Below are 27,501 nucleotides of genomic sequence, written 5' to 3'. Positions count from 1 at the left end.
TATTGAAAAGTGAAGTTGTAAAATCATAGAAATATCTTTGTGTCTCTGCATTGTCTATATTATTAAATTTAAGAACTGTGCAAATTTGTTTTAAGTATCAGATGGGATAAAGTTGATTGATAATATTTTTACGTACTACAATATCCATACGTGCAGTTTAATAGGACTGTGGTATCTGATACTTCCATGTGGTTGGGTAAGAGATTTTGATTATATGTTATATGTTAATTATATATAATTTAATTATAATGTTTACATTATATTCCCTTAAACTATAAAGGTTTTTCTATAACTAAAAAGTAGAAAAAATAAAAGGGGAAAGAATTCTGGGAAGAAAGGTGAGGAATTCTTGGTTAAAGAAAGATTGCATTGTGACATTTAAAGAAAATGATGATAATTTTGTAGCACAGAGATTTTTTATATCAGGAGATATCTTTTTAAAAGAATATTGAGTTGTGGGCGCCTGGGTGGCTCAGTTGGTTAAGCGACTGCCTTCGGCTCAGGTCATGATCCTGGAGTCCCGGGATCGAGTCCTGCATCGGGCTCCCTGCTCAGTGGGGAGTCTGCTTCTCCCTCTCCCACTCCCCGTTTGTGTTCCCTCTCTCACTGTGTCTTTCTCTGTCAAATAAATAAAATGTTTAAAAAAAAAAAAAAGAATATTGAGTTGAAATTTCTTAATTTCAGGAACCAGGAGCAGATATCAATGCATTTTAAAATCATATATGGAAATGAAAACTTTTAATTTGTAGTTGACATAATCATTTTAAAACATCATATCTCTAATAATAATAAATAAATCAGTAAATAAATAAAACATCCTATCCCTTTAAGTAAAATATTAGTGTTTCAAGCCTGATTTTGAAAAGTCCATAAATAAAATAATTTTGTTCAAACAGAAAGCAGCTAAGTTTTTCTAAATTACTTCCTTTTCCTTCATTTTTCAGGTTATTATATATGGGTAGGAGCTAAGGATACTTCTACTCTTAACCATGTAGACAGCAGGGCTTATTTAAATAGCTCTGTGTGTCACTGCCTGGGCAAGAGCTGCCGTCTTCAATTCTATTATTCCATGGAAAACAGTGTTCTGAGAGTAGGACTGTACAATATTAAGGTGAGAAGAAACATATTTATTTCAAATTCATTGAATAAGTGAAATTTCTATTTTGGCAACTTGTGTTTCTATTTCTCAGTTGTGTGTAGGCTTTAGGTATTCTTTAACTTGACTTTATTAGTATACCTTTCAGAAGAAATATTAAGAACCTGTTTTATGGGGTGCCTGGGTGGCTCAGTCGGTTAAGCATCTACCTTTGGCTCAAGTCATGATCCCAGGGCCCTGGGATCGAGCCCTGCATCGGGCTCCCTCCTCAGCGGGGAGCCTGCTTCTCCCTCTCCTCCCAGCTCGTTTCTCTCTCTAGCTATCTCTGTCTCTCAAGTAAATAAATAAAACATTTTTTTTTTTTTTTTTAAAGACCAGGTTTAAGACCTACTGTCACGTAGGTGTGCCAGAGTGGCTCAGTTGGTTAAGTGTCCTATTCTTGATCTCACCTCAGGTCTTGATCTCAGGTTGTGAGTTCAAGACCAGTGTTGGGCTCCATGCTGGGCATGGAGGCTACTTAAAAAAAATACTGTCATGTAGAAAATTTAATGTGATAATTTGTACAATCTTATTTTTTAAAATTGTTAAAAATTCATGGAAGTATATTAAAGAAATTATAGGTCTAATAAAAATGAGATATTTGAGATTCTGTATTGTTGGCTCTGTATTGACATTCTGATGGATCTGTTTTGGATTTTAGATCCATATATCACTAGACCTATAATTATGATGGATACAAATTCCTTGTTATGGTACTAGTAGATATAATTTTAGAGACTGATAATTACTGATTAAATACAAACAAATGAGTCATTGGAATGGAAAAAAATGGCTCACTGGGTTGAGTGAAAATTGCAGTGGTATTGCTAGCAAATAAAACAAATCCAAGCTTTTTTCTTTTTTTCTTTTATACCTAAATTTAACTGAAAACAATCCTCCACAAGTGGAAAAATATCTGAGACACTTTGAGAATTTCTATTGTGAAGAAAATTTATTTATAGATAGAAGTTAAATAAAAAATCACAGGGGTAAATAGCAGTCATTCTAGCAATGGGAAACAGTTAACAATAATTGCGGAATTCTGACAGGAAAAAGGAAGACAGTAAAAACATCCAACTCAAGATTCTTTTGGCTTCAGATGCTTTGAATAAATCCAGTTGAAACTTCCTCTGACATTGGCCAGATTCATTTTCCAACAAAAGGTTATTTATCATCTATTCTTACCAAATATCACTAACCATCTGTCAATAACATTTTCTTCTGTTCCATTTGCTTCTGAAGTCTGAAGTGCCATCATAATTAAACCTCAGGTATGACCTATTACTTGCCTATTACTGGGAGAAGTGAAAATTCAAGAGGAATTCTCTTTTTTTCCCCCTAGTTCTATCACATCACCCCTCTCTTTTCTTTTGTATCATTTTCTTCATGTCCAGTCTTTTTTCTTCTACCTCTTCTTTTTCAGAACATTCACAGAGTTCTAAAGCATGAAATTGAATGAATAGGCTCATTAGATGGCCTAATACATTTTGTTTGTTTTCATGGATGAGACACAATTTCTAATGTTCTGTAACTATGTTATAGTTTTGTGGCATTTTTGTGATAGTATTTTACACTAGAATAATCTCATTGAATTTATATTATAGTTAAAGGTGTTTTAAAAAATATATGGTCCTGGGTGCCTGGGTGACTCAGTTGGTTAAGCATCTGCCTTTGGCTCATGTCATGATCCCAGGGTCCTGGGATCGAGTTCCACAATGGGCTCCCTGCTCAGTGGGGAGTCTGCTTCTCCCTCTATCCCTTCCCCCTGCTTGTGCTCTCTCTTTCTCTCAAACAAATAAATAAAATCTTTAAAAAAAATATGGTCATATGATAGTACTTTTCACATGATAGGTAATTAATATTCACTGAATGTTGAATGAGTTATCTTAAATTTAAGTAGACATTTGTGTCATATATATCCTAATCCTAAAGATTATTTTAATCTACGCTGAACATCAGTGATGGATTGTAAATTTGGGAGTGTATAAGAAAAGATTATAAACAAATTGACTTCAGATACCACATCATATATAAGAAAATAAGGTAATCATGGAGAACTGATCTAATGTATTAATCAGAACCAGCACTGAGTGATATTTGGTTTATTAGTTTACCCAGTATTCTGCAAGGCAATATCCTATTTTTTCTTACATACTATTTGCTCTGATCTCTACATATAATATATAACATATTGGTCACCAATGCAAAATCTGCATCAAAATACATTTAAATTATAAGCTGATGTTTTATCACAGAATTAAAAAGGACTCCAAACCCATCCTTTAAGAAAATTAGCTCTTGATGAAAATGATTGTTTAAATCTTCCATGAATAGAATAAAGAAAATAACCCTTAGGATATGAGCAAGTAAATCAAGAAATACCTTGTAAGGATGCTAAAGGTAGTTTTCTTTATTTTCAGAAGACATCAGAACTTGAGAAGTAGAAAACACAGGTGAAAGGCAAGTTGTTAAATAAAAAGTTGACTCTCTTTTAGGGTCAGCTTAAGTGTGTAACAGTTCTAGTTTGTACCATATAGCCATCCTTGAGATTAGGTCTCTGTCTATCATCTATAAAATAATAATCATAGCAACAGCCTATCTTTTATCCTGAAGGCAGTTTCCATGTCAGTGAGCCAAGGATAGTGGGGTGCCCAGCTTGTGGTACCTTTTACATATTTTACAGATTGCCAGTGGCAAATAGGAAGAACACATAGCTGGGGCAGTGAAGAAAATGCCACAGAAAGTATCTTTTCTTGTATGAGACCGTTTTTAAAGGCCATAATAAGCTTTTCTCGAAGGAATGTCTTTGCCAAAGTACATGTTCCTGTTCCCGCATTTAATCAAAAGTAGTTTAATTTTTAAAAAATTTGTTTATTTGAAAAAAAAAATTTGTTTATTTGAGAGAGAGAGAGTGCTGAACGAGCAAGAGAGAACATGAGTAGGGGGGAGGGGCACAGGAAGAGGGAGAAGCAGGCTCTCCACCAAGCAGGGAGCCTGATGCGGGGCTTGATCCCAGGACCGTAGGATCATGACCTGGGCAGATGGCAGACGCTTAACGTACTGAGCTACCCAGGTGCCCCTCAAAAGTAGTTTAAAAAGAACAAAAACAGCAATCTGGAATTTGGTACCTTTGATTTCTTCACTGGAAGAGAGAAGGATAAGCTGAGATCTCTAGGAGATAGAGCAATTCTTTCCTTGAAAGGTAAAATGGCATTATTGATCCTGGTCGAGGGGAGTAAAGACTTATTAAAAAATTTTTGTTGATTGATTGATTTTAAGATAATAGAAAATTAAAACATCACTTGAAAGGTTTTTCTGAGCTGAGGGTTTCTTTCTTACATTGCCACCTGTTGAAAATAACTAGTTAAGAGTCTGAGAGTGAGGACAGAATAAAATAAAAGCTGATTTTATTTAGTAGGAGTAAACTCTTTTTCTTTTTCATTACTTTTGTTGTCAGACAAGAAAATGTGATAGGAAAATCTGTATTTCATAACATACCATTAACTTAGGGTACAAAAAGTCATTTAAGTTTAGAAAGAATTCTCACTTTTCAAAAAAATGAAAACATTCTTCTTCGAGTTGAGCAGAGGGGAATTAATTAAGTCATTGTGAAAAAAGAGCACAAATGCTCTAAGTTATTTTCATAAGATGAAAGTGAAGGGACATGATGAATGCAACTTACCAAGCAGTGTCACTTAAAGCATCTGTGGAGGATGTCAGTGTCTCGAAGCTAAATAGCTGAAGTTGCATAGGAAATTATTGAAAGAAAGATTAGTTGTGTGTCCCAACTGTGTGTAACTCTGGTTCATCCTGAAGTGACCCAGAAGCTCTCAGCTGAAAAGATGTCTACCATGGATGTTTCACAGGTTTAGATTATCTTCTGAAATATTTAAGACTTGGAAATTGGAGCAGACATCAGAGGGTAAAGGACTAAGTTGAAAATAGACTCCTTTTTAGAAAATGTTGGCTATGAATGAAATAAGCAAAGCTGAGAGATTAATGCTTACGAGAGTCTGAAAAAGTCTTAAGTGTCATGTGTCATTTGAATTACAATGAGATGTCACCTTCCAGTGCTGTTTTCTATCTCACAGTAGAAGGAGGACACGCACAGTCTCAGAGCTCAACCTGAGACATATTTATGCCACTCTGCATTTTCACTATACTGATACATGAAAACAATCAATGCATCCATTGCATAAATATTATGAACAATCTGGTCTATCTTTCCCAGGGAAATGTCAAATTAACTTGCATGTTTGATAGAATCTAAAGAAATTAGTATTCCAGAGCGTAAAAGCATGGTCGTAAATCATAAAGCACAATAACATAGGCAAAACTTTGGACTGCATTATAGACTTTTATTGAGTATCTTACCTTATAGTGTATAGTAGAAACGTAATTTTCCATACACTTTGCCAACTGGAAAATGATCATTTTACAGATGCATGACATAGCATGCTCTAGAAGGCACAAAAAGGTCTTTGATAGAATGATAAGAGAGTCAAATAGAAATATAAACTCCAGAAAATAACTGTATTGTTTGGAACTTAGAATGAATTCTCCCATAGAAAAAAATACATATAGAAATTGAGATTGTGCAGAAAAATATATCTGATAACATTTTTTTTTAAACTTTCATGTTAAGTGTTTGCCTGTCATTTCTTTTCTAATGTCATGGTAATATAATAAAATGTAGGAATGTTATTGGGATCAACATTAAAGTAGCTGGCATTATGAATTTCTATTGAGAATTGTCTTTTTGAAGTACTTTATTTAAAATTCCATTCAAATGTTTGTTCTGTCCTTACTCTCCATCATAAAAAAATAAACAGCTTTACTATATAGATATGATTTATTTCCTTATTTTTTTTAAAGACTGTTTTTATAGAGCAGTTTTAGGTTCCTAGCAAAATTAGGGGGAAAATACAGAGATTTCCCATTTTCCTCCTGTCCCCACACATGCAGAGCAGTCCCCATTATCAGCATCCTCCATCAGAATGGTACCTTTGTTACAAATGATGAACCTGCATTGCCATGTCATTATCACTCAAAGTCCATAGTTTGCATTAGGGTTTTGCTTGGTGTTGTGCATCCTGTGGGCTTGGACAAATGTATAATGACATGTGTCCACCATATATTATCATACAGAGTATTTTCACAGCCCTAAATATCCTCTGGGCTCTACTTTTTCATCCTTTCCTGCCTCCATTTTATTGTTCCTTTAAAAAATGTTATATACTTTTTTACCAATACTTTAGGCTTCCTAGTACTTCATGTGGTACAGATAGGGTAAACTCTACTGAAATGTAATTGAGAGAGCACATATGGAAATATTAGAGTAGAATTTGGGGAATGAGTAATGTCATTTCATTTAAATCAAAGGAAGAAGAAATATCTTGGATATACAACACATCAACTGACAGAAAATGGGTGAAAGCAGAGGTGTTAATACCAGAAAGCCTGAAGACATTTAAGGTACAAAATGGAAAAACAAGTATTCTTTTATATCATAAGTTTAACTTGTAGCTTTGCAGTAGTGAATTTTATCACCCATTGCTAAATTTAAATTAGGATTTAAATTAAGGATGTAGATTTGTGTATTTGGAGAGAGCAATTGCCTACTTCTTTTCATTGTACTTAGCCTTTCCCCAGCCACATTACTCCTGTATAAAGCTTCTTCACTGTACATGGGCTTGCTTCCTAGCCCCCTCCAACCCCAACACCATGCGTTGCAAACAAGGAAGCAAATGACATTATGAAGCAGATAAATAATAAATTGGTATTAAAAACCAGTAAAGACTCTACAAATGTTTTGAAGACAGTAATTCTTGTCTTTATAAAACACGGTTATATCTACCTGTGCAAAGATATATCCAAAATATACGTATGCTCGGTGGGAATATGGTCTCTTAAAAAAATGACCTTGGGATTTCGTGTTGTATATAGAGTTGAGATTGGGCAGAAAAATATATCTGATAACTTTTTTTTAGCTGTCATATTAAATGTTTGCCCAACATTTCCTTCTTTTCTAATATCATAGCAACATTGCAAAATGTAGTAATGTCAGTGGGATCGACATTTAAATAGGTGGTATTATTAATTGCTATTCATAATTTTATTTTTGAAATGCAGTATTTTATTTAAAATTCCATTATTTTTTTGTTGTATAAAGAGTGTGTAAATATGCTTATGCTGGACTGTGAGTGTAAAATAATAAGACTGATTGTACATGTGGCTCATGAAACCAATTTCATTCCTTTATGGTAATACCACATATGTACATTTTTCTAGGTGCTAAAAAGGAGAACCCAAATGATACTGGACTGTAACCATGCAGATTTTTAGAATCCCATTTACTGCTGAGATTGGAATTTGTGAACCATAGTATTTTTGTATTAATCACAGCAAAGTTGAGGTTTATATCATAGCCTATTGAATTAATATTTGACACAATTTTTAATTTTCTAAGCTGATATTTATCTTTAAAACTTCTGAAAGAGGTACTAAATGATTGGAGTTTCATTCTTTTACATAAACTGAATATTAAAGTTGGTCTTGTTATTTAACTAAAAGATAAAACAAAATATAAAGAGAGTAATTTGGGAGTTATTCTAGATTTCCAAGTGCATATTAAATGTAATTAACTTTCAATAATAGCACCTTTTTCAAATCTAAGTTTAAACTCATCAATTTTTGAAACCCGAACTGACATCATTTTTGCATATCTGATCTCTTGCTGCTATAAAAATATACAGCTTAGGTCCAATAATTTATACATATTTATACTCCGGTATTCACTATGGAGAATGTATATAGCAGTGTACAAAGTTTTCCTATTATTAGATATGATTTGAATGTAACATCTTCTAGAGTAAATTGTTAAATATATTTGTGAACTGAAACTTAAGTAATTCGTAACAAATATATATATATTCCTCATATTTTTGCAAAGGAGAAAATCTAGTCAGAAACTTTCAGCTGGAAAATACTAAAAGGAATTAGTCTTTCTTCCTAGTATCTTATTTACACACAAACAACACCTAGTTCATTGCTGTTCAATAGTATTTTCTGTCATAAGGGAAAATGTGAGTATCTGTGCTCTCCAATATGGTAGCCAATAGCCACGGATGGCTGTCGAACACTTGCAATGTGGCCAGTATGGCTGAGGAACTGAATTTTAATCTTACTTTAATTTAATTTGAAAGAGCCCCTTGTAGCTGTGGCTACCATATTGGACAGCAGAGAATTAGATATTTGGTAGAGTCAGCTCTTCATGCCTCTCCTTCTCTCTGATGCTAGCCAACCATTGCTCTTGGTGGAACCTCAAGGAATATTAATACTTTGATAGTATCTTACACTGGATTAGCAAGGACGGTTGTTTCACTTGCTAATGCTGTATACCTCCAAAACTAGCAATTTGATTGGAGAAAATGAGATTTATTTCTTTTAATTGGCACTTCTTTGATTATTAGAGAAATTCTTCTTTTGTGAAAATATATTTTTATATTTATTCTTTTAAAAAAGTTTTCTATTCATCTGTTGTGTCCCTTACTATTTGCCTAACCTTTCCCTGCCTGCATTCCAACGCTAATTTCAGTAGTTTAAAAACCAGACGTAGTTATAGCTCTTGGTGTATAAGTAGTGATAATGCTTATTCTTTTCCCTGAATGTTAGAGAGCCATGAGGATGATGCCCAAATGAAAAGTTTGCAGGGAAGGACATAGCCAGTGGTCTAAGTGACATGTTGTATTTCACTGGATCATGTGTGGTTTCTCAGAGGCCTCAGGGGATCTACTGTGCCCATATCTTTATACTTTTCCCTTTGGAGACATATATTATGGATTGCTGACCTTTCTTAAATGCAGGGCTTTTTCCATTCAGATCAATTACGCCTGTGAGTCAGGTTTCCCCGAGTAGGACCTTTGTCGATTGTATTTGCTGGCTCTTTTAACAGGTGTTTGTCTCAGTAATTATTAAATATCTATTATTCTTTTTTTGGAGGGGTCTTTGAAAGGAGGTCATAAACTCAAACATTGTTCGTGTTTTGCTTTTTGAAGATTATATTGGAAGGGACTATTTTGAGCCAGAAAGGTTTTATTGGGCTGGATCGGCTCTGGGTCTGTGCCTGTGCACTTGCCCCGTCCAGAAGGCTTTGTCCTACAGATGAATTCACTTGTGCCAATGGCCAGTGCATTGCCCAAGACTCGGTCTGTGACTCGCAGCAGGACTGTTCTGATGACAGTGATGAAGACCCAGCAACTTGCTGTAAGTGAATTAATGGTTTACTTGTTCACATGCTCACTTTCACGACCGTGGTTGGATTTGAGTGTTTGCTTTGAGCTAGGTAAAGTTATTATGTATGACATGAAATGAATGCACATTCTCATTCTGCAGCTATTAGCACTATTCTTTGTGGGGGTCTCTATGCTAATATAAGCTTTGGTGCTTTTTGTTAACACTGCAAATTCTATTTGGTCAACCAATGAATAATTGTATTGTGGTGTGTGTGTATTTTGGTTAAAGAGGAAAATGGGTAGGAGAGGGAACCTCTTTATACTTTTCCCTTGGGAGACATATGTCATGGATTGCTGACCTTTATTAGGTATAGGGCATCTTCCATTCTGACCTATTATGTAGAAAGCTGTGGGGAGGGTTTAAAGAAGAAGGGCTGTCACTGCCTTCTAGGCAGCCATGATGACTATAGAAATCATGTCAGCCACGGTTGGTATTCATGACTGGGTAAAATTTAGATCCAACACCTGCTTTTTAGGACTTTTATGGAGAGTCTTTGATAGGAGTGATGACAAGAAATCCCATTATTATTCAAACCTAGTTGTATTTGAAAGGAAATATAATTTAATTTACAACCCACATGATGGTACTCATATGAGGTAACTTAGCAACTAAAATACTTGTGTCTCTTTGAAAACGATGGATCCTAACTAAATGAATCCAAATCCCATATCACAAACAAGTGGGTTTTCTTAATTATTAAAAATTTGACATTTATTTTGGTGCATTGTTTTATTTTAGTGATGTGTTTTGTTGAACAAGAGAAAAATATTGCAACAAGATAAATGTCACTTTTTTTTTTTAAAGATTTTATTTATTTATTTGACAGAGAGAGACACAGCGAGAGAGGGAAAACAAGCAGGGGGAGTGGGAGAGGGAGAAGCAGGCTTCCTGCGGAGCAGGGAGCCTGAGGCAGGGCTCCATCCCAGGACCCTGGGATCATGACCTGAGCCGAAGGCAGACACTTAATGACTGAGCCACCCAGATGCCCCTAAATGTCACCTTTTTAATGAAAACTTCTTTGTACAAAATGCTTCTGTTGATGGGGAAGGATTTTATTAAAAGCAATGGAAAGGGATACAGGAAAGAGAAGACGGGAAAGCCAGGGAGGAATCCTCTGCCTATTTGTAAGCAGCAATTCCATTAATTCCTCAGACACCTAGTTTTAACACTATTTTTAAACAAGATAATCTACTTCCTAATATGATCTCAATGGAATTTTTGGGTGCTGTCTTTTTTCACTCAAAAAAACGTGTGAGGACAGTTTACTTTCTCTAATATGAGTGTCAGTTTCTTTTCTATGCTTGAAAATTTCTTACAAACAATTTGGGCCATTTCTTTTGGAGAGATTCACCTTTCTAATAGTTTGCATTATTCTCATTTTCAACAGCTGAAAGTAAATATATTTCCTCTTTTCAATTGTGCATATTGACACATTCTCCCCCCCCAAGGGTTCTTTATGCTCTCCTTTTAATTGGTTTTCTTTTCTTTTCTTTTTTCTTTTCTTTTCTTTTCTTATTTGACAGAGAAGGACACAGCGAGAGAAGGAACACAAGAAGGGGGAGGGGGAAAGGGAGAAGCAGGCTTCCTGCAGAGCAGGGAGCCCGATGTGGGGCTCGATCCCAGGACCCTGGGATCATGACCTGAGCCGAAGGCAGACGCTTAACGACTGAGCCACCCAGGCGCCCCTAACTGGTTTTCTTAATCAAATTCTACCTGGAGTATTAATAGATATTTTAACATTTGATTTTGAACATATTTTCCCATTTCTCTTCCTTTGTTGAAGTTTCATTGGTTACATATTGAGGATTTTTCCAGTGGAGTGTATCTTGATATCATTCTGCTATTTGCTTTTTTTGAATGAAGGGACAGATATCCATGCTTATCAACAAATAGTGTTACTTAGTGTGTTAAATTTTCCAAATTATGTAACTTCATTTGAACAAAGAAAACCTGGCATGCTTGCTTGCTTGAGATCAACCTCATATAGCAGTTATGATATGAAAATGTAGCCATGTTGCATATTACAAAACATTTATGTATTTTGATGCATATATATCTATATATTTTGATGCCAACATGAGTATTTCATGTCAATATTTGTACAATCATGTTTGTTTTGAGGAAATGATTTATATAGCAATGGAATTATTAGAATTGATATAAAATTACATTATTTTCTGCACTAAGATATTTAATACATTTGTGCATACATACACATGCTCATATATATTATTACTAAATAGGAGAAACTTCCCTTTGAAATTTAAAACACTTTGAAACATTCTACACATACTTTTAAAAAAACGTTTTCTTTTTCTCTCTTTCTTTCTCTTTCTCTCTTTCTTTCTTTCTTTGACAGAGAGAGAACGTGCATGTTCAAGAGCAAGGGGAGGGGTAGAGGGAATCTCAAGCAGACTCAGTGCTGAGTGGGGAGCCCAGCGCTGGGCTGATCTCACCACCCTGAGATCATGACTTCAGCGCTCAACAGACTGAACTACTCAGGTGCCCTGATTCTATACATACTTTTAAATTTGTATTTTACAAATTGAATTTGTAATGCAAACTCTTCTTATGAACAGAATTACCAAGTTCATGAAGCGAATGAAACATGCTTTGATACCTTCTTTTTATCCCACTTTAGGATGGATCTCTAGGACAGTGTAGCTCATATATGCAGTTTGAATAGGACCAGGAGTACTTACTGGAGACTCAGTAATGGATACTGTTAGTTGGTATTCTGTTGTCAGCCTGCTTTTCCCGAAAGGCACATTCACTCAGGTGTTTTTTTTTTTTTTTTTACTACCAAGTGCCTCTTAATTCTAGATACTTTTTTAAAATCTTTTTTTTTTTCAAAGATTTTATTTATTTATATGACAGAGAGACACAGTGAGAGAGGCAACACAAGCAGGGGGAGTGGGAGAGGGAGAAGCAGGCTTCCCGCAGAGCGGGGAGCCCGATGCGGGGCTCGATCCCAGGACCCCGGGATCATGACCTGAGCTGAAGGCAGCCGCTTAACGACTGAGCCACCCAGGCGCCCCTAATTCTAGATACTTTAAACAGAAGTAGTTGACAGCCTTTAGCCCCGTGCCTTCTCTGAGGCAGTTAATTGGTAAGTGAAAAGGAGTGTTGCTAGAGTTTTGCTACTATACTTTGTGGACCAGCAGCATTAGCATCACCTGGGAGCTCTTTTGAATTACAGAACCTCAGGCTACATCGCAGTCTTACAGAACCAAAAGTTGCCTATTAACAATGTCTCAGGTGGTTCGTCTGCATAGCACTGTGCCAAATAACCTTCAGAAATGAAGAAACCAATGAGAGGGAAAACAGATGGCATATAAAAAGTAGACTTAAGGCAGGGCGCCTGGGTGGCTCAGTCGGTTAAGCGTCTGCCTTCCGCTGGGGTCATGATCCCGGTTGGGATTAAGCCCCACATTGAGCCCTACGTGGGGCTCCTTACTCGGCGGGGAGCCTGCTTCTCCCTCTGCCCCTGCCCCCTGCTTGTGCGCTTTTTCTGTGTGTCAAATAAATAAGATCTAAAAAAAAAAAAAAAAAAAGTAGACTTAAGGCAAACTATCCAGAGATCTTTCACAGAAGCTAAATATCCTGGAACTAATTCCTATGAGCATCACTATACTACCAAACGATAAATTTTTTAAAAAGTTGGGGCGCCTGGGTGGCTCAGTCGTTAAGCGTCTGCCTTCGGCTCAGGTCATGGTCCCAGGGTCCTGGGATCAAGTCCCGCATTGGGCTCCCTGCTCAGCAAGGAGTCTGCTTCTCCCTCTGACCCTCCCCCTTCTCATGTGCTTTCTCTCTCTCTCAAATAAATAAAAATCCTAAAAAAAAAAAAAAGATTATTTGTGGGTAGCTGGGTAGCTCAGTCATTAGGCGTCTGCCTTCGGCTCAGGTCATGATCCCAGAGTCCTGGGATCGAGCCCCGCATCGGGCTCCCTGCTCAGCGGGAAGCCTGCTTCTCCCTCTCCCCCTCCCCCTGCTTGTGTTCCCTCTCTCGCTGTGTCTCTCTCTGTCAAATAAATAAAATCTTAAAAAAAAAAAATTAAAAAAAAGTTTTGAGGTATAATTGACATACAACAAATACACATAATTAATGTACACGGTTTGAGTCTGGAATACGCAGACACCTGATCTTTATCCTTCACCTCCAGAAGTTTTTCTGTGTCCCTTCTTTCTGGAGTAAGGACACTTAACGTGAGATTTGCCCTGTTAACTCGTGGGGCACACGTATGGCCGCACACGTTGGGACCGACGCCAGACGGTCAGTGTACCTTGGCGAGCGCCCAGCACCCGTACCCGCCCTCATTCCCGTGCCGCTCCCGCCTCCGCCCGCCACCCTGGCCGCCCCGGGCCCGGCAGCCGCCCGCACCTGGGCGGGGACGCCCTCCCGCCTCCTCTTCCGCGGCCTCGTGGTCTTCACTGGCCTACGCGCAGCTGGGGGCCGCCGGGTACTTCGACAGCTCCCAGCGGGCGGGCGCAGCTCACGGCCCGCCAGCCGCAGGCGAGTGCTCCGCGCGGCCCCAGCAGGGGCTTCCCGGCTCTGCCCGCGAACCCGAGCCGCGAGGCGTGGGCGTCGTGTTCGCTGGGGCGGCGCACGCTGCTCTGCACCGCCCGCGACTTCGGCCCGGCGTTCGCGGCTAGGGCGGGCGGGGCGGCTCGGCGTGCGGGCAGGACAGCCCCCTGCCTTAGCGGCGGCCGGCAGCGCGAGCGCTTCCCGCGCGGTCGCCGTGTGCTCGCGCCTGGCCTTCTGCCCCCCGACCCGACCCGACCTCCCCCAGGAAGGGGGCGAGACCCGGGCGAGCGAACGCGGGCGCGCGGCAGCCCCCGCGGTGCGCGCTGGGGTGCTCAGAGCCCAGGTGGGTGGGAGGGCCCAGGACCGCGGTGATGGTGACTCAGGGAGCCGGCCCCCCGCGTGAGAGGTGGTCACCCCCGAGACCCCAGCCGGGCGAAGCGCACTCGCGCTTCCAGTCCTTCTGGCAGAAAAATAGTGATTATCGCTGCACAGCATCCGATGGCACGGTGCCCAGGTGTGGTGTGTGCAGGGCAGTCCAAGCAGTTTTGCAGAACTTGTCGGAAGTCTTATAACTCTTCCCGAGTGGAAGCTATCACCTGCCAAAGTTGTAAACAGACTGGATGCTCCTGCTCAGGAAACCTTCGCCACTCCGACCCTAGAAGTCCCTATCATCGAGATTTGTGTGGGAGTTTCATACACCTATGACAGCACTTTAGCGGCAAATACATCGTTTAAATGAATGTGAAGAACGGTCCCGCTGAACGTGTGTTAGTGAACAGATAAGTGAGGTTTTCTTTTTTTCTTCTTATGCCCCTTTTCTGCCTCGTCGGAAAATAATTTATGAAAGGCCGTATTTTCAACAAAGCCTTAAATGAAAGTATTGCAAAACAATTGAAAAATAAATGCACAATACGGTATTTGTTGACGATAGGCTGGGTGCTGTGCGGAATTCTGAATTCATCTTGCATGACTTAAACTTCATACCCATTGAACAACAACAGCTCGCCCTTTCCCTGTTCCCCCCAGCCCCTGGTAACCACTGTTCTGTTCTCTGCTTCCAGGAGTTTGAGTATTTTAGATACCTCATGTAAATGCAGTCATTATGCTAAGGGAAATAAACCAGTCACAGGACAAATATTGCATGATTCTGAATACTAGATTTTCAACAGTTATTAATATGCTCCTGTATAAAATAGAGGCATTGCATTGCAATGTATCTTTACATATTTCTAATAAAATAATTAAAATACACCTTGTTCCAAACATATCTAAGGGTATACATTGGCTAGCTGAATAATTTACATGTAAAATATCCCTAATTTCCAGACACATGCCACAATATAGATGAACCTTAAAGACATGATGTTAAATGAAATAACTCACAAAAGGACAAATACTGTATAATTCTACTTATATAAGGTGCACAGAGGAGTCAAATTCATAGAGCCAGAAAGCAGAATGGGGGTTGACAGGGGAGAGGGGGAGGGAAAGATGGGGAGTTGGTGTTTAATGGGTATGGAGTTTGACTTTACAAAGATGAAGTTCTGGAGATGGAGGATGGTGGTGGGTGCACAGCAGTGTGAATGTACTGAATGCTGCTGAACTGTACACTTAAAATATGTAAAAAGGTTAATTTTATGCCATCTATATTTTACCACAAAAATTTAAAATATGTATATATATCTTTCAATTATGACATGGAAAAAGACTGTGTTCCAAAAAAGATGGAAAGATGGACAGATCTGTGTTCAAATCAAACGGTGTGGGAAATTCTGGAGGAGAAAAAGTTCTTTTAATTGTAGGATTTTTTTTAAAGCATATAAAATGCTAATATAGAGGCATATGGGTGGCTCAGTTAAGCATCCGACTCGATTTCAGCTCAGGTCATGATCTCAGGGTGGTTGGGATCGAACCCCTAGTCGGGCTCCATGCTCAGTGTGGTATCTGCTTAAGATTCTTTTTTTTCCCCTCTCCCGCTTTCCCTGCTTGTGTTCTCTCTCTTGCTCCCCCTCTCTCAATAAATACATAAATAAATAAAATCTTTTAAAAAGTTGAAAAAAATAAAATGCTATACAAATGGTGACACTTTAAAGGAGAAGTTGGAAAAAAATAAAGGAAAAGTTGGTACAATATTCAAGTGAAAGAAGCTTAAACCAAGAATCCAATGCAGTGCATTGAATATTTACTGTGATGCTGTCTCTGAATGTCTTTTATATTTTGAAAAAGAAAAGTATGCTAAAAATTTCCCGCACGCAAGGGAAGGCTATATGGGAGAAAAGATCCTTGTGGTTTGTCAATAAATATTAACAAAATGTTTATATAATATCATATTAAGATCTAGTATATGCTTATTGAATGGAACATTCACTATTTATTCCCATACATTTTTCTAATGTAATAGAAAATTGATTTATTTCTGAACTAGAGGATTCATAAATATTTTAATTTTCAAGATCCAGAAGAATTTTTCTCAGCTGCCACAGTGAATGTTTTTTTCTTCTGCCAATATGCTGCAGTGGTTAAATATGCAAGAGAAAGCTTTGTCATAATTTTAAAATATTACTCTGATAAACTCAGCAAAATTTCACTAAAACTGTGAACAGTGGCATTTCTCATGCTCTGATTAGAAATAGTGAAGTGTGTTCTACAATCACAGAAAGTTCAAAGCAACCAAATAATCAAAATCACTGTGATGAATACCTTCTACTTACAATATGAATAGATGATTTTTTAGACTTTATAAATATTTAGTGTTTATCATATATGGTATTATCAGCATTTATTAGTTGTCAGAATGTGTTTGACTCTCCTGGTTTTCTTCAGATATTTATAACTACACATTAAACCTTTTGAATTATGTAGAGAAATTTTAATGGAAGAACCTAAACTTTGGTGACTGAAATTTGATTTATATTTTATAGCACAGTTAAGTTCTAGAATGTTTAGCTTTAAAAAATGTCCTTTGAAGTATATTGGAATAAATATGATTGGTAAAAACAGCTGAGCCATTCACCAAGATTTTTATAGAGATGACTGCACCATTTTGCTTTCGCATATTTTTAAGGTGATGGACTTTAAAAACTAATTTTCATTTTTCAAAGGACAGGGTGTTTCATGTTTTGCAGAAAGTGCAATGATTGACATTTTAACCGGTGAAACATCAGATAATGAAAGAAAGCAACTTTCCCCCTAAAGCCGCATTTCAACATATATACAATCCAAAGTTATTTTGTCTTGACATCTTTATATCTTTGCCGTTCAGTGACCTGGGCACAGTTGTGAAGAGCCTGGGGAAGGATTTGGTGATACTCAGGTCACACTGTACTTTGCATCCACCCTTACTGGTCTTACTGTCTTACTGCCATTTCATACCATTGCCTAGTTGGGGAATAGGATGGATACTTGTTACTTCAGTGGTCACCTGCAGTGAATAAGATTGTTATTTGCACGGATTTATTTCCTTTGTGTATTAATATATAATTTTTTAAAAGATTTATTTATTTGAGAGAGAAAGAATGAGCGGGGGAGAGGGAGAGAGAATCTCAAGCAGATGCCTGCTGATCATGGAGTCCCACAAGGGACTGGATCCCACAACCCTGAGATCACAACCTGAGCTGAAACCAAGAGTCAGAGGCTTAATTGACCCAGGTGTCCTATTATATAATTTATTGCCCCAACAGGGCAATATTGAATTTATTAGCCAAACAGGGACACTTGAGAGGGGGGAAAAAAGAGGTATTAATTATTATGCTAGGACAACAGGCATAAAGTGTGGTCACCCTACCCATGGAAGATTTTCTATTCCAGGAAGGTGTTTTCGAGGGAAGAATTATGGGTACCCTTGGGAGTAGGTGGAAGGGTTCCTTGACCAAGTCCAAAACCAAGGATTTGGAACCATTAAGCACATTTCAGAGGTCAGATATGTATTTTGAGTCTTATGTATGTCTGGACTCTACCAACTGACTTAGAAGAGTTCTGAGGTCACTTAACAAGTGGCAAGATTCATAGAGAGTCAAGGAACTAGACCAGAGGATTTTCCAGATGCCCAGGGAGACTGTACAGCTGGTCATTGGTGCTTAAGTCTGTGTCAAAAAACAGAAGAAGAGACTCTTCTTTGAGGAATAACTTTTTGTCAGTAGTATCCTATGAACCCTGTAGGCAGAGCTGAGTAAAGAAAAATACATCCAGAAGCAATGAATCTCCAGTTAGGTATATGGGTGAGTGGCATTTCCTTGCATATAGATTTACCATTAAGTGATACACATCATCTTCTCATTATACTCTACTTAACTCATGTTTATTTTGGGGGGAAATCAAGGGAGAATACAGTATTTGCTTGTAAAGAAAAAAATAACATCTATCCATTATATGACTGTCTAAACAAGCATAGCTCTGAGATCTAAAAATGTTTAGATCTAAAATGTTTACATGTAGAGAAAATTTAAGTGGCAGTGTTACTTGCATAGTGGACTTCTGTGTTTTAAGAGTTGACATGTTAGTGATGAACTATCTGGTCATGAAGCCAGGTATCCCTGTTTATAGAAATTTGAAGATCCTTTCATTATTAAGATACAGTGAGCTTATTCAGTACACTGGTCAATTTGGTCATATATATATTTTTAAAGATTTTATTATTTAGAGAGCAAGTGGTGGGGGGAGGGGCAGAGGAGAGGAAGAGAGAGAATCTCAAGCAGACTCCCCACTGAGCACAGAGCCCGATGTGGGGCTCGATCTCCTGACTCCAAGATCATGACCTGAACCAAAATCAAGAGTTGGACGCTTAACTGACTGAGCCCCCTGGAGCCTGCTTTGGTCATATTATTTAAAATTGAAAATAACGGTTAGGAGCAGGCATATGGTGATGAAATCCCTGGTTTAGGGATGCTTCATAGTATATAAGCTTTGGTGTCAGACATTCCAAAGCCTAGATGTTCCATTTACTAAATTTACTACAGACGAGTTGCCTAGAACAGCTCTTCTCTTTGGGGGATGATTACACTTACTGTGTAGGGTATTTGAAAAGACTAATGGTAATATATGCAAAAAACCTGGCACATAATGGGAACTTCTGGTAACATGTCTATTGTTCTTATTACTAAAGATAATAGCATTTGATCTTCAGGTTTGTCAAAACTTTGGGTGTATTCTGACCAAGAATTATTTTGTCCCCCTTCTCCCAGTATTATAAACAAGCTTATGCATGAAAAGGATATGTAGAAATAAATTTTTACATTGTATTAATTTATTCCCCAAGCTGTTATCTAAGATAGCCTGATACTCTGATTCTTATTTTAGCCAAAGGGAATTTAAGCACATAAAACTAATTTCTCAAAAGCACAAATCATGTTGTTAGAATTTCTAATTTATTGCCCAGTCTTGCTATTTTTTTCTCATGAGTTTGGTGGCAAAACTGGTAAGGACTGAAGCTAACTAACCCCAAGCACTGACTTAATCTAGAACTAGTTATTTTTTTAAGTTATCTCATTTTTTTCCTCCAAATTTTTATTTAAATTCTAGTCAACATTCAGTGTTACAGTAGTTTCAGGTGTAGAATTTAGTGATCCATCAGTTACATACAAAACCCAGTGCTCATTACAAGTGCCCTCCTTAATCTCCATCATCTGTTTACCACCCCACCCCACCTCCCCTCCAGCAACCCTGTTCTCTGTAAAGTCTGTTTCCTAGTTTGCCTATTTCCCCCTTTATGTTCATCTGTTTTGTTTCTTAAATTCTTTTTTTTTTTTTTAAAGATTTTATTTATTTATTTGACAGAGAGAGACAGCGAGAGAGGGAACACAAGCAGGGGGAGTGGGAGAGGGAGAAGCAGGCTCCCCGCTGAGCAGAGAGCCCGACGTGGGGCTCGATCCCAGGACCCTGGGATCATGACCTGAGCCGAAGGCAGACGCTTAACGACTGAGCCACCCAGGCGCCCCTGTTTTGTTTCTTAAATTCTACATAAGAGTGAAATCATATGGTATTTGTGTTTCTCTGACTGGCTTGCTTAGCGTAATACTCTGTAGCTCCATCCACATCGTTGCAAATGGCAAAATTTCATTCTTTTTTATGGCTGAGTAATATTCCATCACATATACCATACCTTCTTTATCCATTCATTCGGTCGATGGACATTTGGGCTCTCTCCATAGTTTGGCTCTTGTTGATAATGCTGCTTCAGTGTTTATCACTGAGTATATGAGTGATAAACTCAAATGAGTTTTTTTGTATTTTTTGGATAAATACCTCATAGGGCATTGCTGGATCATAGGGTAGTTAGATTTTTAACTCTTTGAGGAACTTCCATACTGGTTTCTTTTGTGATCAATTTAGAAACTTAAGTATTTCCCAACTTTTTAGTTGTGTATTAAGAGGGAAACAAAAGCAAAGTTCAGAATGTCTAATTTACCTGCACTTCCAAAGTGGCTAGGCATTTTATTTATTTAGAAACTGATAAAATAACAGAATGAATACCACGGTGCCAACCTCAAACTGTTCAGGTGTCCAGAACCCATTCTCCTTTTTCAATTGGATCTTTTTAAAACTACTAACTCAGCAGGTGAATCCTGTTGGTCTTGGCAGATGAATCAGTTACTCTCTGAAAAGCTCTAGTTTCACTGTGCATCACTATGTACAATAGAGATGGCCAGCCAGCATGAAATGTGCCACACTTGTAGGTAGAAGAATATAGAAGGACGATGCCTCAGACAACACATGGAAAACTCTGTGGTTGGAAAAAGTAAAACTATTTTGATAATCAGAAGACATTTATTACAAAGTGGAATGATTGTTCTGCCCTCCGAAGTTGATTGGCTAATACTAAGTCAGTGTTTCAGGAATTAAATTTCCTACTTAATTTCTCCTCACCTGTTTTCCATGTGGAACAGCAGATCCCCTCACATGTGACTTTGAGTCTGGTTTATGCGGCTGGGAGCCATTTCTCACAGAAGATTCACAGTGGGAAGTCATGAAAGGATTGGCAAGTGGAGAGACTCACCTTCCTGATGCTGATCACACAGCAAACGCAAGTCGTGGTAGGACATTTTCCTGTTTAAAAAATTGGTTGCCTTTCTTTCGTGTTGCAGAATGATGGTGCTGTGTATTCATTTCTAGCTATAGGCTACATACATGGAACTCTGGTTTGTCTTGAAACTCTCCTGATCAACATAATAATTTGTAGTTAATTGAGTTTCCTGAGAAGAATATTGTTTTAATAACCAACATTTTTGATGTCTTATTTTTTACAAGGTTGGGTTGAAGGCATGGTGAGGGTGGGAAGTCTTCTGATAATTTTCTCTAATTGCCAGAACTCATGTACAATAAGCTTGCTTTCTTTACAGAGCAATCCAATTTTTGTAAAACAGAAAAAAAATAGTTTAATCTTTCTGGAAACAGAGAATAGAGGTTTAGCGCTATCTATAAAATAAATTGACAAATGCTTGAACGCAATTTAATCACTCTTAAAGCTTCTTTGTAACAATCTTCTTTCTCATGTATTTTTAACCACCATTACAATTTTTACATATCCTCTTAAAGCAGTCAAATGACACATAGCATTTCAATAAGGGTTTGTGAATCTCCAAGGAAAACAGAAGGGTTTTCTATTTTTTCTCGTTTGTGTAGATGTCATTGCCTAGGTACATGAGTATCATATTAACTTTATAAAAACACAACTGTACTGTCAATCCTCTCTTGGACATTATTTATTTTTCTTCTGAGATTTCCAAAGAGGGATGCCAGAACTAACAATGTTGACCGTATTTTGAATTATAGCCACTGGAAACTGGAGTTGGTGGGGGAGCATGTTAGGGGATGGGGAGGGAGACTCTGGCCATGCATCTGTTGTCTTAAACTATAAACCCAGCTAATTTGACAGTGGAGTAAGGTCCTAATTTTTTCTTTTTGTGCCAGTGAACCTTATTTTTCTTTAAGATTCTGTGGTGGATTAAAGTTTGAAACAGAAAGGACTAATGATTAGAGCTATAAGTTAATAGCCCATTGTCTTCAAGCTCATATAATGTTTCTTTTTCTTTTCTAAAACCAATTACTGAGTACATATCCTATACTAGACCTGGGCTACACAGGAGGAAGCCATGCTCCCTGCCATTGGGGTGGTCTGAAGTCTAGTGACTGAAGCAAGTAAGTGAGGATTTGCAATAAGATATGATAAATGTTTTATACAAGATGGAGGGCAACTCAGGTGGAATCAAGAGGCCTTCCTGAAGGAGGTGACTCCTGAACTGAGCACTGAAGGGAAATGAAAAGTTGCCAGAAAGGCTGAAGTAAGAAGAGATGTCAAGGGAGGTGTTCTAACTGAGGGAATATCCTGGAAGAGGATGGGAGAGATGTAGGTAGTTCCAGTCGAGTGATGTGTATGTTTGGACGGAGCATAGAAAAGATGAAGCAGCCAAGGAAAGAGGGGGATTATGGAGAGTTTAGGAATTTGAAATCTATCTGGAGGACCATGGTGACCATTCAGTCTATGAAAGCACGTGACTCATTAGTTCTGTTCTAAAAGGCTGAGATGCAACACTTTTCTGTAACACTGAATGGCCTGTTGATTACCCTTTAAAGGAAGCTCCATGGTGTTTCAGAGGCTGGGACTTGGCTTGGCTGGGGGTAGAGGGTAGAAGGTTGTAGTTAGGAAGCTTTAAGAGCTATCTGGGAAGGGTGAGACACACTGAGGCCTAGGGCCATCTTTATTGCAGGCTCGCCTATTGGCATGTTCAGTCTGGCTCTGTGCCTGGGTCTCTGGGGGAGATGGGCTTGCTGTTTCAGGAGGCGTGGAGCTCTGTCTTGGGCTAAATGGTGCTTGCAGTGTGACTCTTTTCTACTCATAAGCTCCTCACATGGTGTGTGGGGTGGCCTTAGGTGACCTCTCGTATAGCAGGGTGACAGAGAGCCCTGGTTGCCCAGGGGTAAGTCAGGATGTTGTTGACACTGCACAAATTAGCTAAATGCCTTTGTGCCTCATTTTCTTTTTTCAGCTAGAAAATAGGGAAAATCAAAATATCTTTCAAGTAAAATTATTACGAGGATTAAATGAAGTAATACCTGTCATACAGTAAAAGCCCACTAAATGTGAATAGCTATCTGGTGTCCGTTCGTTCTAGTTAGAAAACTAGGAATACCACAGGGCTGTGACAATAAGAAAACATTTATAAGTAATCTTTAGACATCGTGTAATTACCACTTAATTATGATTTATACCAAAAAGAGATTCTAAAAGGTCTCCTTTGTTAATTATTGAAGGACCCATTTTTCTTTTTCTGGGATCTAAACAATGCTCACAGATAACAATAAACTGATAGAACTGCGGGTAGCTGTTCTAATTGAAAGTGAAAGCGGCAAAGAAGTTAACAGGCATTCTCTCAGGAAAGGGCAAATCAAGGAGTCCCTCAGCTATTAAGTCTGTTCTTCTTTACCTATGATTGTCATTCTGACTTTAAGATGATCACTAGTAGTCTTATATCCCAAATGAGGAGGAGAAAAAGTCAGTACCAGGAAGAGCAAGGAGAAGTGAAATGGGAGTTTCTGGGGGAAGGCAGCAGGCTCAGTCGCCCGGTTCCCGCATCTAAGACCATGCACTTGCATACAGCCTATTATATTCCTAGACCTATGTGTTTGTGGGTTGCAGCATTTTAAAAAACTGTTTAATCCCCAGTATTTTTTCTCATATATACACACTCCTGTATGTAATTTTACATGAAGGATGAACTGCTTGACATTATGTAGCTTTTCTTTTTAGGGTAAAACCTTGATTTTCCTACCTCCCTTCTTTGGTTGGTTTTTATTTTCCAGTTCCTAGTTGTTACCCTATTAAACATCCAAACAGGCAACTCATGTTTATCTATTTTTATCTACTCTCATGTATACATATATGTACATAATTGATATACATTCAAGGTTGTAAGTATTCTGGCGATTGTTTATTTTGCCAAAAAATGGGATCCTATTGTAACTACCGTATCTTATTTCCTTTACTAAAGATAGCTCATGGCAATCCCTCCAAGTCATCAATTATAGTCATTTTGAGTTTTATTTTTTCTGTTAAATATATATATATATTTGTACATATATATACATATATACCCATGCATACATATGTATATATATACATATACACATACATATATACACATACACATATGTATGTATGTGCACATGCATATATATGCACATACATACACATACATACATATTTATTAGTGGTGTGGCCACTCGGAAGGGTTTATTATGGGAGGGCCATTATAGTTATGATGGTGCAGTCTGCCTCCGCCAGTATTAGGGACCCTGCCGTCCACGGCAATCCAGCCAGGGTTCTGACGGGGTTGCCCATCTGTTAAAGTATTATTTAAAGCAGTAAAATTCAACCTTTTTGGTGTACAATTCACTGAGTTTGAACAAGCATATATAATTGTGTAACCATCAGAAAACTCAGGATATAAAAAAATTCCATTCTCTCCCTAAATCAATACTGCTTTGCAGTCAATACCCATCTCATTTCCAGCCACCAGCATCCACTGATCTGATTTCTGTCCCTATAGTTTTTCCTTTTCCACAGTGTCCTATAATTGGATCCTACAGTATGTAGCCTTTGGAGTCTCTGGTCAGAAAGTGGCCCCTTTCGGAAGTTTAAGGTGCAGCCTCAGGTAGTTTCCTCACGTCCATGTACTGGTCAGTAGTCAGGTGGAGATTTGCAGGAGGGGGAGACTGCACATCTCTGGAGCTCTACCTTTGCAGCTCCGTCCTCTTGGAATGAACTCGAGGCACCTGAGTCTCCTTCTGGCTCCCACCTTCCTACATGGCGGCCAGAAACTCTGTTTAGGCAGTAAGCTGGGGAAATTGTATGGCTTAGCTCATTTGTTTTCCCTCTCTTAGAGATCATTAACCCGTGATCTTATATTCTCATTGTTCTACATAAACCATTGTCTAACGCATTGTGTGTGTGTGTGTGTGTGTGTGTGTTTGCTAGTTCAGGAAGACTAAATCTTGTCCCTGATCTCAGCCTTGCCTAGAAGTAGAAGAAGCCTAATTTTTCTGCTAGTTTGCTTCATTTCTTTGGTCTGGATATGCCAAAATGTATCTAGCTGTCCTCCTATTGAGTGACAATATCATGACAATGCTGCGAAATCCATTCTTCTACACATTTTCTTATATAGGACGCTTTCAATTCTATGCAATAAATAACTGTGAGTGAGACTACTATATTTTTACAGAAAGATGTACTTTCCCCCCCAATTTTTTTTTTAAAGATTATTTATTTATTTATTTTGAGAGAGAGAGAATGAGAGAGAACACATGAGAGGGGATAAGGTCAGAGGGCAAAGCAGATTCCCTGCCGAGCAGGGAGCCCGATGCGGGACTCGATCCAGGGACTCCAGGATCATGACCTGAGCCGAAGGCAGTCGCTTAACCAACTGAGCCACCCAGGCGCCCTCCTCCCAAATCTTAATACTTAAAATTCCATTGGCAAAATAGGATTGCTTTTTTCCATTTGTCTGTCAGCAATATGCATTATATTCTCTTAAATTCTTCTAATTGGGCGCCTGGGTGGCTCAGATGGTTAAGCGTCTGCCTTCGGCTCAGGTCATGATCCCAGGGTCCTGGGATCGAGTCCCACATCGGGCTCCCGGCTCAGTGGGGAGCCTGCTTCTCCCTCTGACCCTCTCCCCTCTCATGCTGTTTCTCTCTCGCTCGCTCTCTAAAAAATAAATAAAAATCTTAAAAAAAAAAAATTCTTCTAATTTGTGGGTATAAAATGATTGCTTATTTGTAACCTTTATTTGTATTTTATTGAAAAATGATCTTTTCAAATGTTTCTAATTTCTCAGTCAACTTAGATCATTATTTTCTCTAAATAATATTCTGAAGCTTTTAGCGTATAGATTTTAAAAATATTTTGCTAATTTTTTTTAGGTTTTTGATATGTTTGCAGCTATTATAAGTTATATTTTAAAAACTTTTGGTTGTTGCTGGTATATAGAAATGCAATTATATTTTTAAATGTTGACCTTGTATCTAATGACCTTGCTAATTTTATTTATTATAGCTAAGAGTATATACATGTGTGTGTGTGTGTGTATATATATATATTTATTTTATTTTCTAGGTTCACAATTATTTTCTCTGCAAATAATGACAATTTTATTTCCTTTTTCTAAATCTTAAGTCTTCTGTTTTTTCATTGCACTGGCTAGTAACTCTGGAAAAGTGTTGAATATAACTGGTGATAGCTGCTCTACTTCTCTTGTTCTTATTTCAGAAGAAAATTGTCAACAATTCAACCTTAGGTACCATATTTGCTGCAAGATTGTTTTGCTTTATTAGATAAAGATGTTCCCTTCTATTCATAACATGGTTTTGTGTGTGTGTGTATACACACACACACACACACACATATATATATGAATCTATGTTAAAATTTGTCAGATTTTTTTTTAGTATCATCATATCATCATCATATTTTTTGTTTGTTCATAAGGTGAATTTTTCAAATATTAAACCACCTTCTCGTTCATGAACCAAATCTCATTTGGTTGGTTTTGTTTGTTTATGCATGATTTTTTATTCTAGATGGTAATATTGATTTATGATATTTGTATCTATATTCATTATAAGGTCTGGTCTCTAATGTTTTCACATCATGTAAGGAGTCCCTCCTAAACCATTGCATTAAAAGCAGGTGCATGCTTCATAAAAGATGAGGTTGAGGCTGGCATGGACAGTTTAATGCATGGAGGCTGACCCCCTCTTTTCTTTAATTCTTATACTGTGTTAGTCATGTTGCCCCTCTGGGGTGTGTGGGTGTACAGGAGTTTTGCAATATGAACAATTTGGATTACCAGGAACCATCTCCTTGATACACTATGATTCTGTAGTTCTCTTAACTAAGTACATTCTGCACAGCAGACTTATAAGAAGGTAAATCCAGAGACATTTTTCTAGAAGTCCTTGAGTCTAGGCTCAGAGTTCAGATTCTGTTTACCCTGCTCTTATAAATATTAGTCTGTATTATTCGTTTTCTAACTCTTTAAAGTTCTCTTAGGATTTTATTTAGCTTTCAAATAAATTTTCACTAAATATTTTGATAATATCTTTCCATCTAAAAATATATCTTTCTATTTAATCAGAGGGTTAAAGTTAAAAAATAACTTAATAATATTTCTTTGTTTCCACTTACCTTACCAAATTCTCTTATTAATACTTGTCATTATTTAAAAATAGAAGCTTTGGGATTTTCTACTTTTATGATTGTATTATTGGCAAAACATGAGAACTCTATCTCTATTTTCTATTGTTTCTACTGAGTATATTATTTTCTTGACTTTTATATTCACTAGGCCTATAAGATAATGTTGGTCTAAGGTAATATTATCTGCGATTAATAATGATAGAAATCTCTAGTTTCTCATTTTAATTAAAACAGTTTTGTTGTTTGCCATTTAGGATATTTATTTTGGGGTTGATCATTAGTCTGTATTTAATTGTTTACTTTTAATATTTTCTTAAGATTTCTTTTTATTGGCAATGGCTGTTTTTTCCACAGTCT

The 27,501-nt window shown here is 37.7% G+C and overlaps 1 protein-coding gene across 1 annotated transcript in view; it reads left to right on the top strand.

The window, feature by feature from the left end:
* MALRD1 (MAM and LDL receptor class A domain containing 1) overlaps window positions 1-27,501 on the top strand; it is a 790,469-nt gene that overhangs the window by 86,237 nt on the left and 676,731 nt on the right. Inside the window, exons 9-12 of the mRNA XM_064590300.1 lie at window positions 945-1,111; window positions 6,518-6,610; window positions 9,193-9,400; window positions 20,837-20,983. Coding sequence (XP_064446370.1) covers window positions 945-1,111; window positions 6,518-6,610; window positions 9,193-9,400; window positions 20,837-20,983 — 615 coding nt within the window. The remainder of the gene's footprint in view (window positions 1-944; window positions 1,112-6,517; window positions 6,611-9,192; window positions 9,401-20,836; window positions 20,984-27,501) is intronic.

This window comes from Mirounga angustirostris, unplaced genomic scaffold (genome assembly GCF_029215605.1).
Source record: "Mirounga angustirostris isolate CCGP_5_RB_7025 unplaced genomic scaffold, mMirAng1.0.hap1 SCAF_5, whole genome shotgun sequence".
NCBI lineage: Eukaryota > Metazoa > Chordata > Mammalia > Carnivora > Phocidae > Mirounga > Mirounga angustirostris.
Note: the sequence above shows the minus strand (reverse complement) of the source record. Positions and strands in the feature narration are given on the sequence as shown.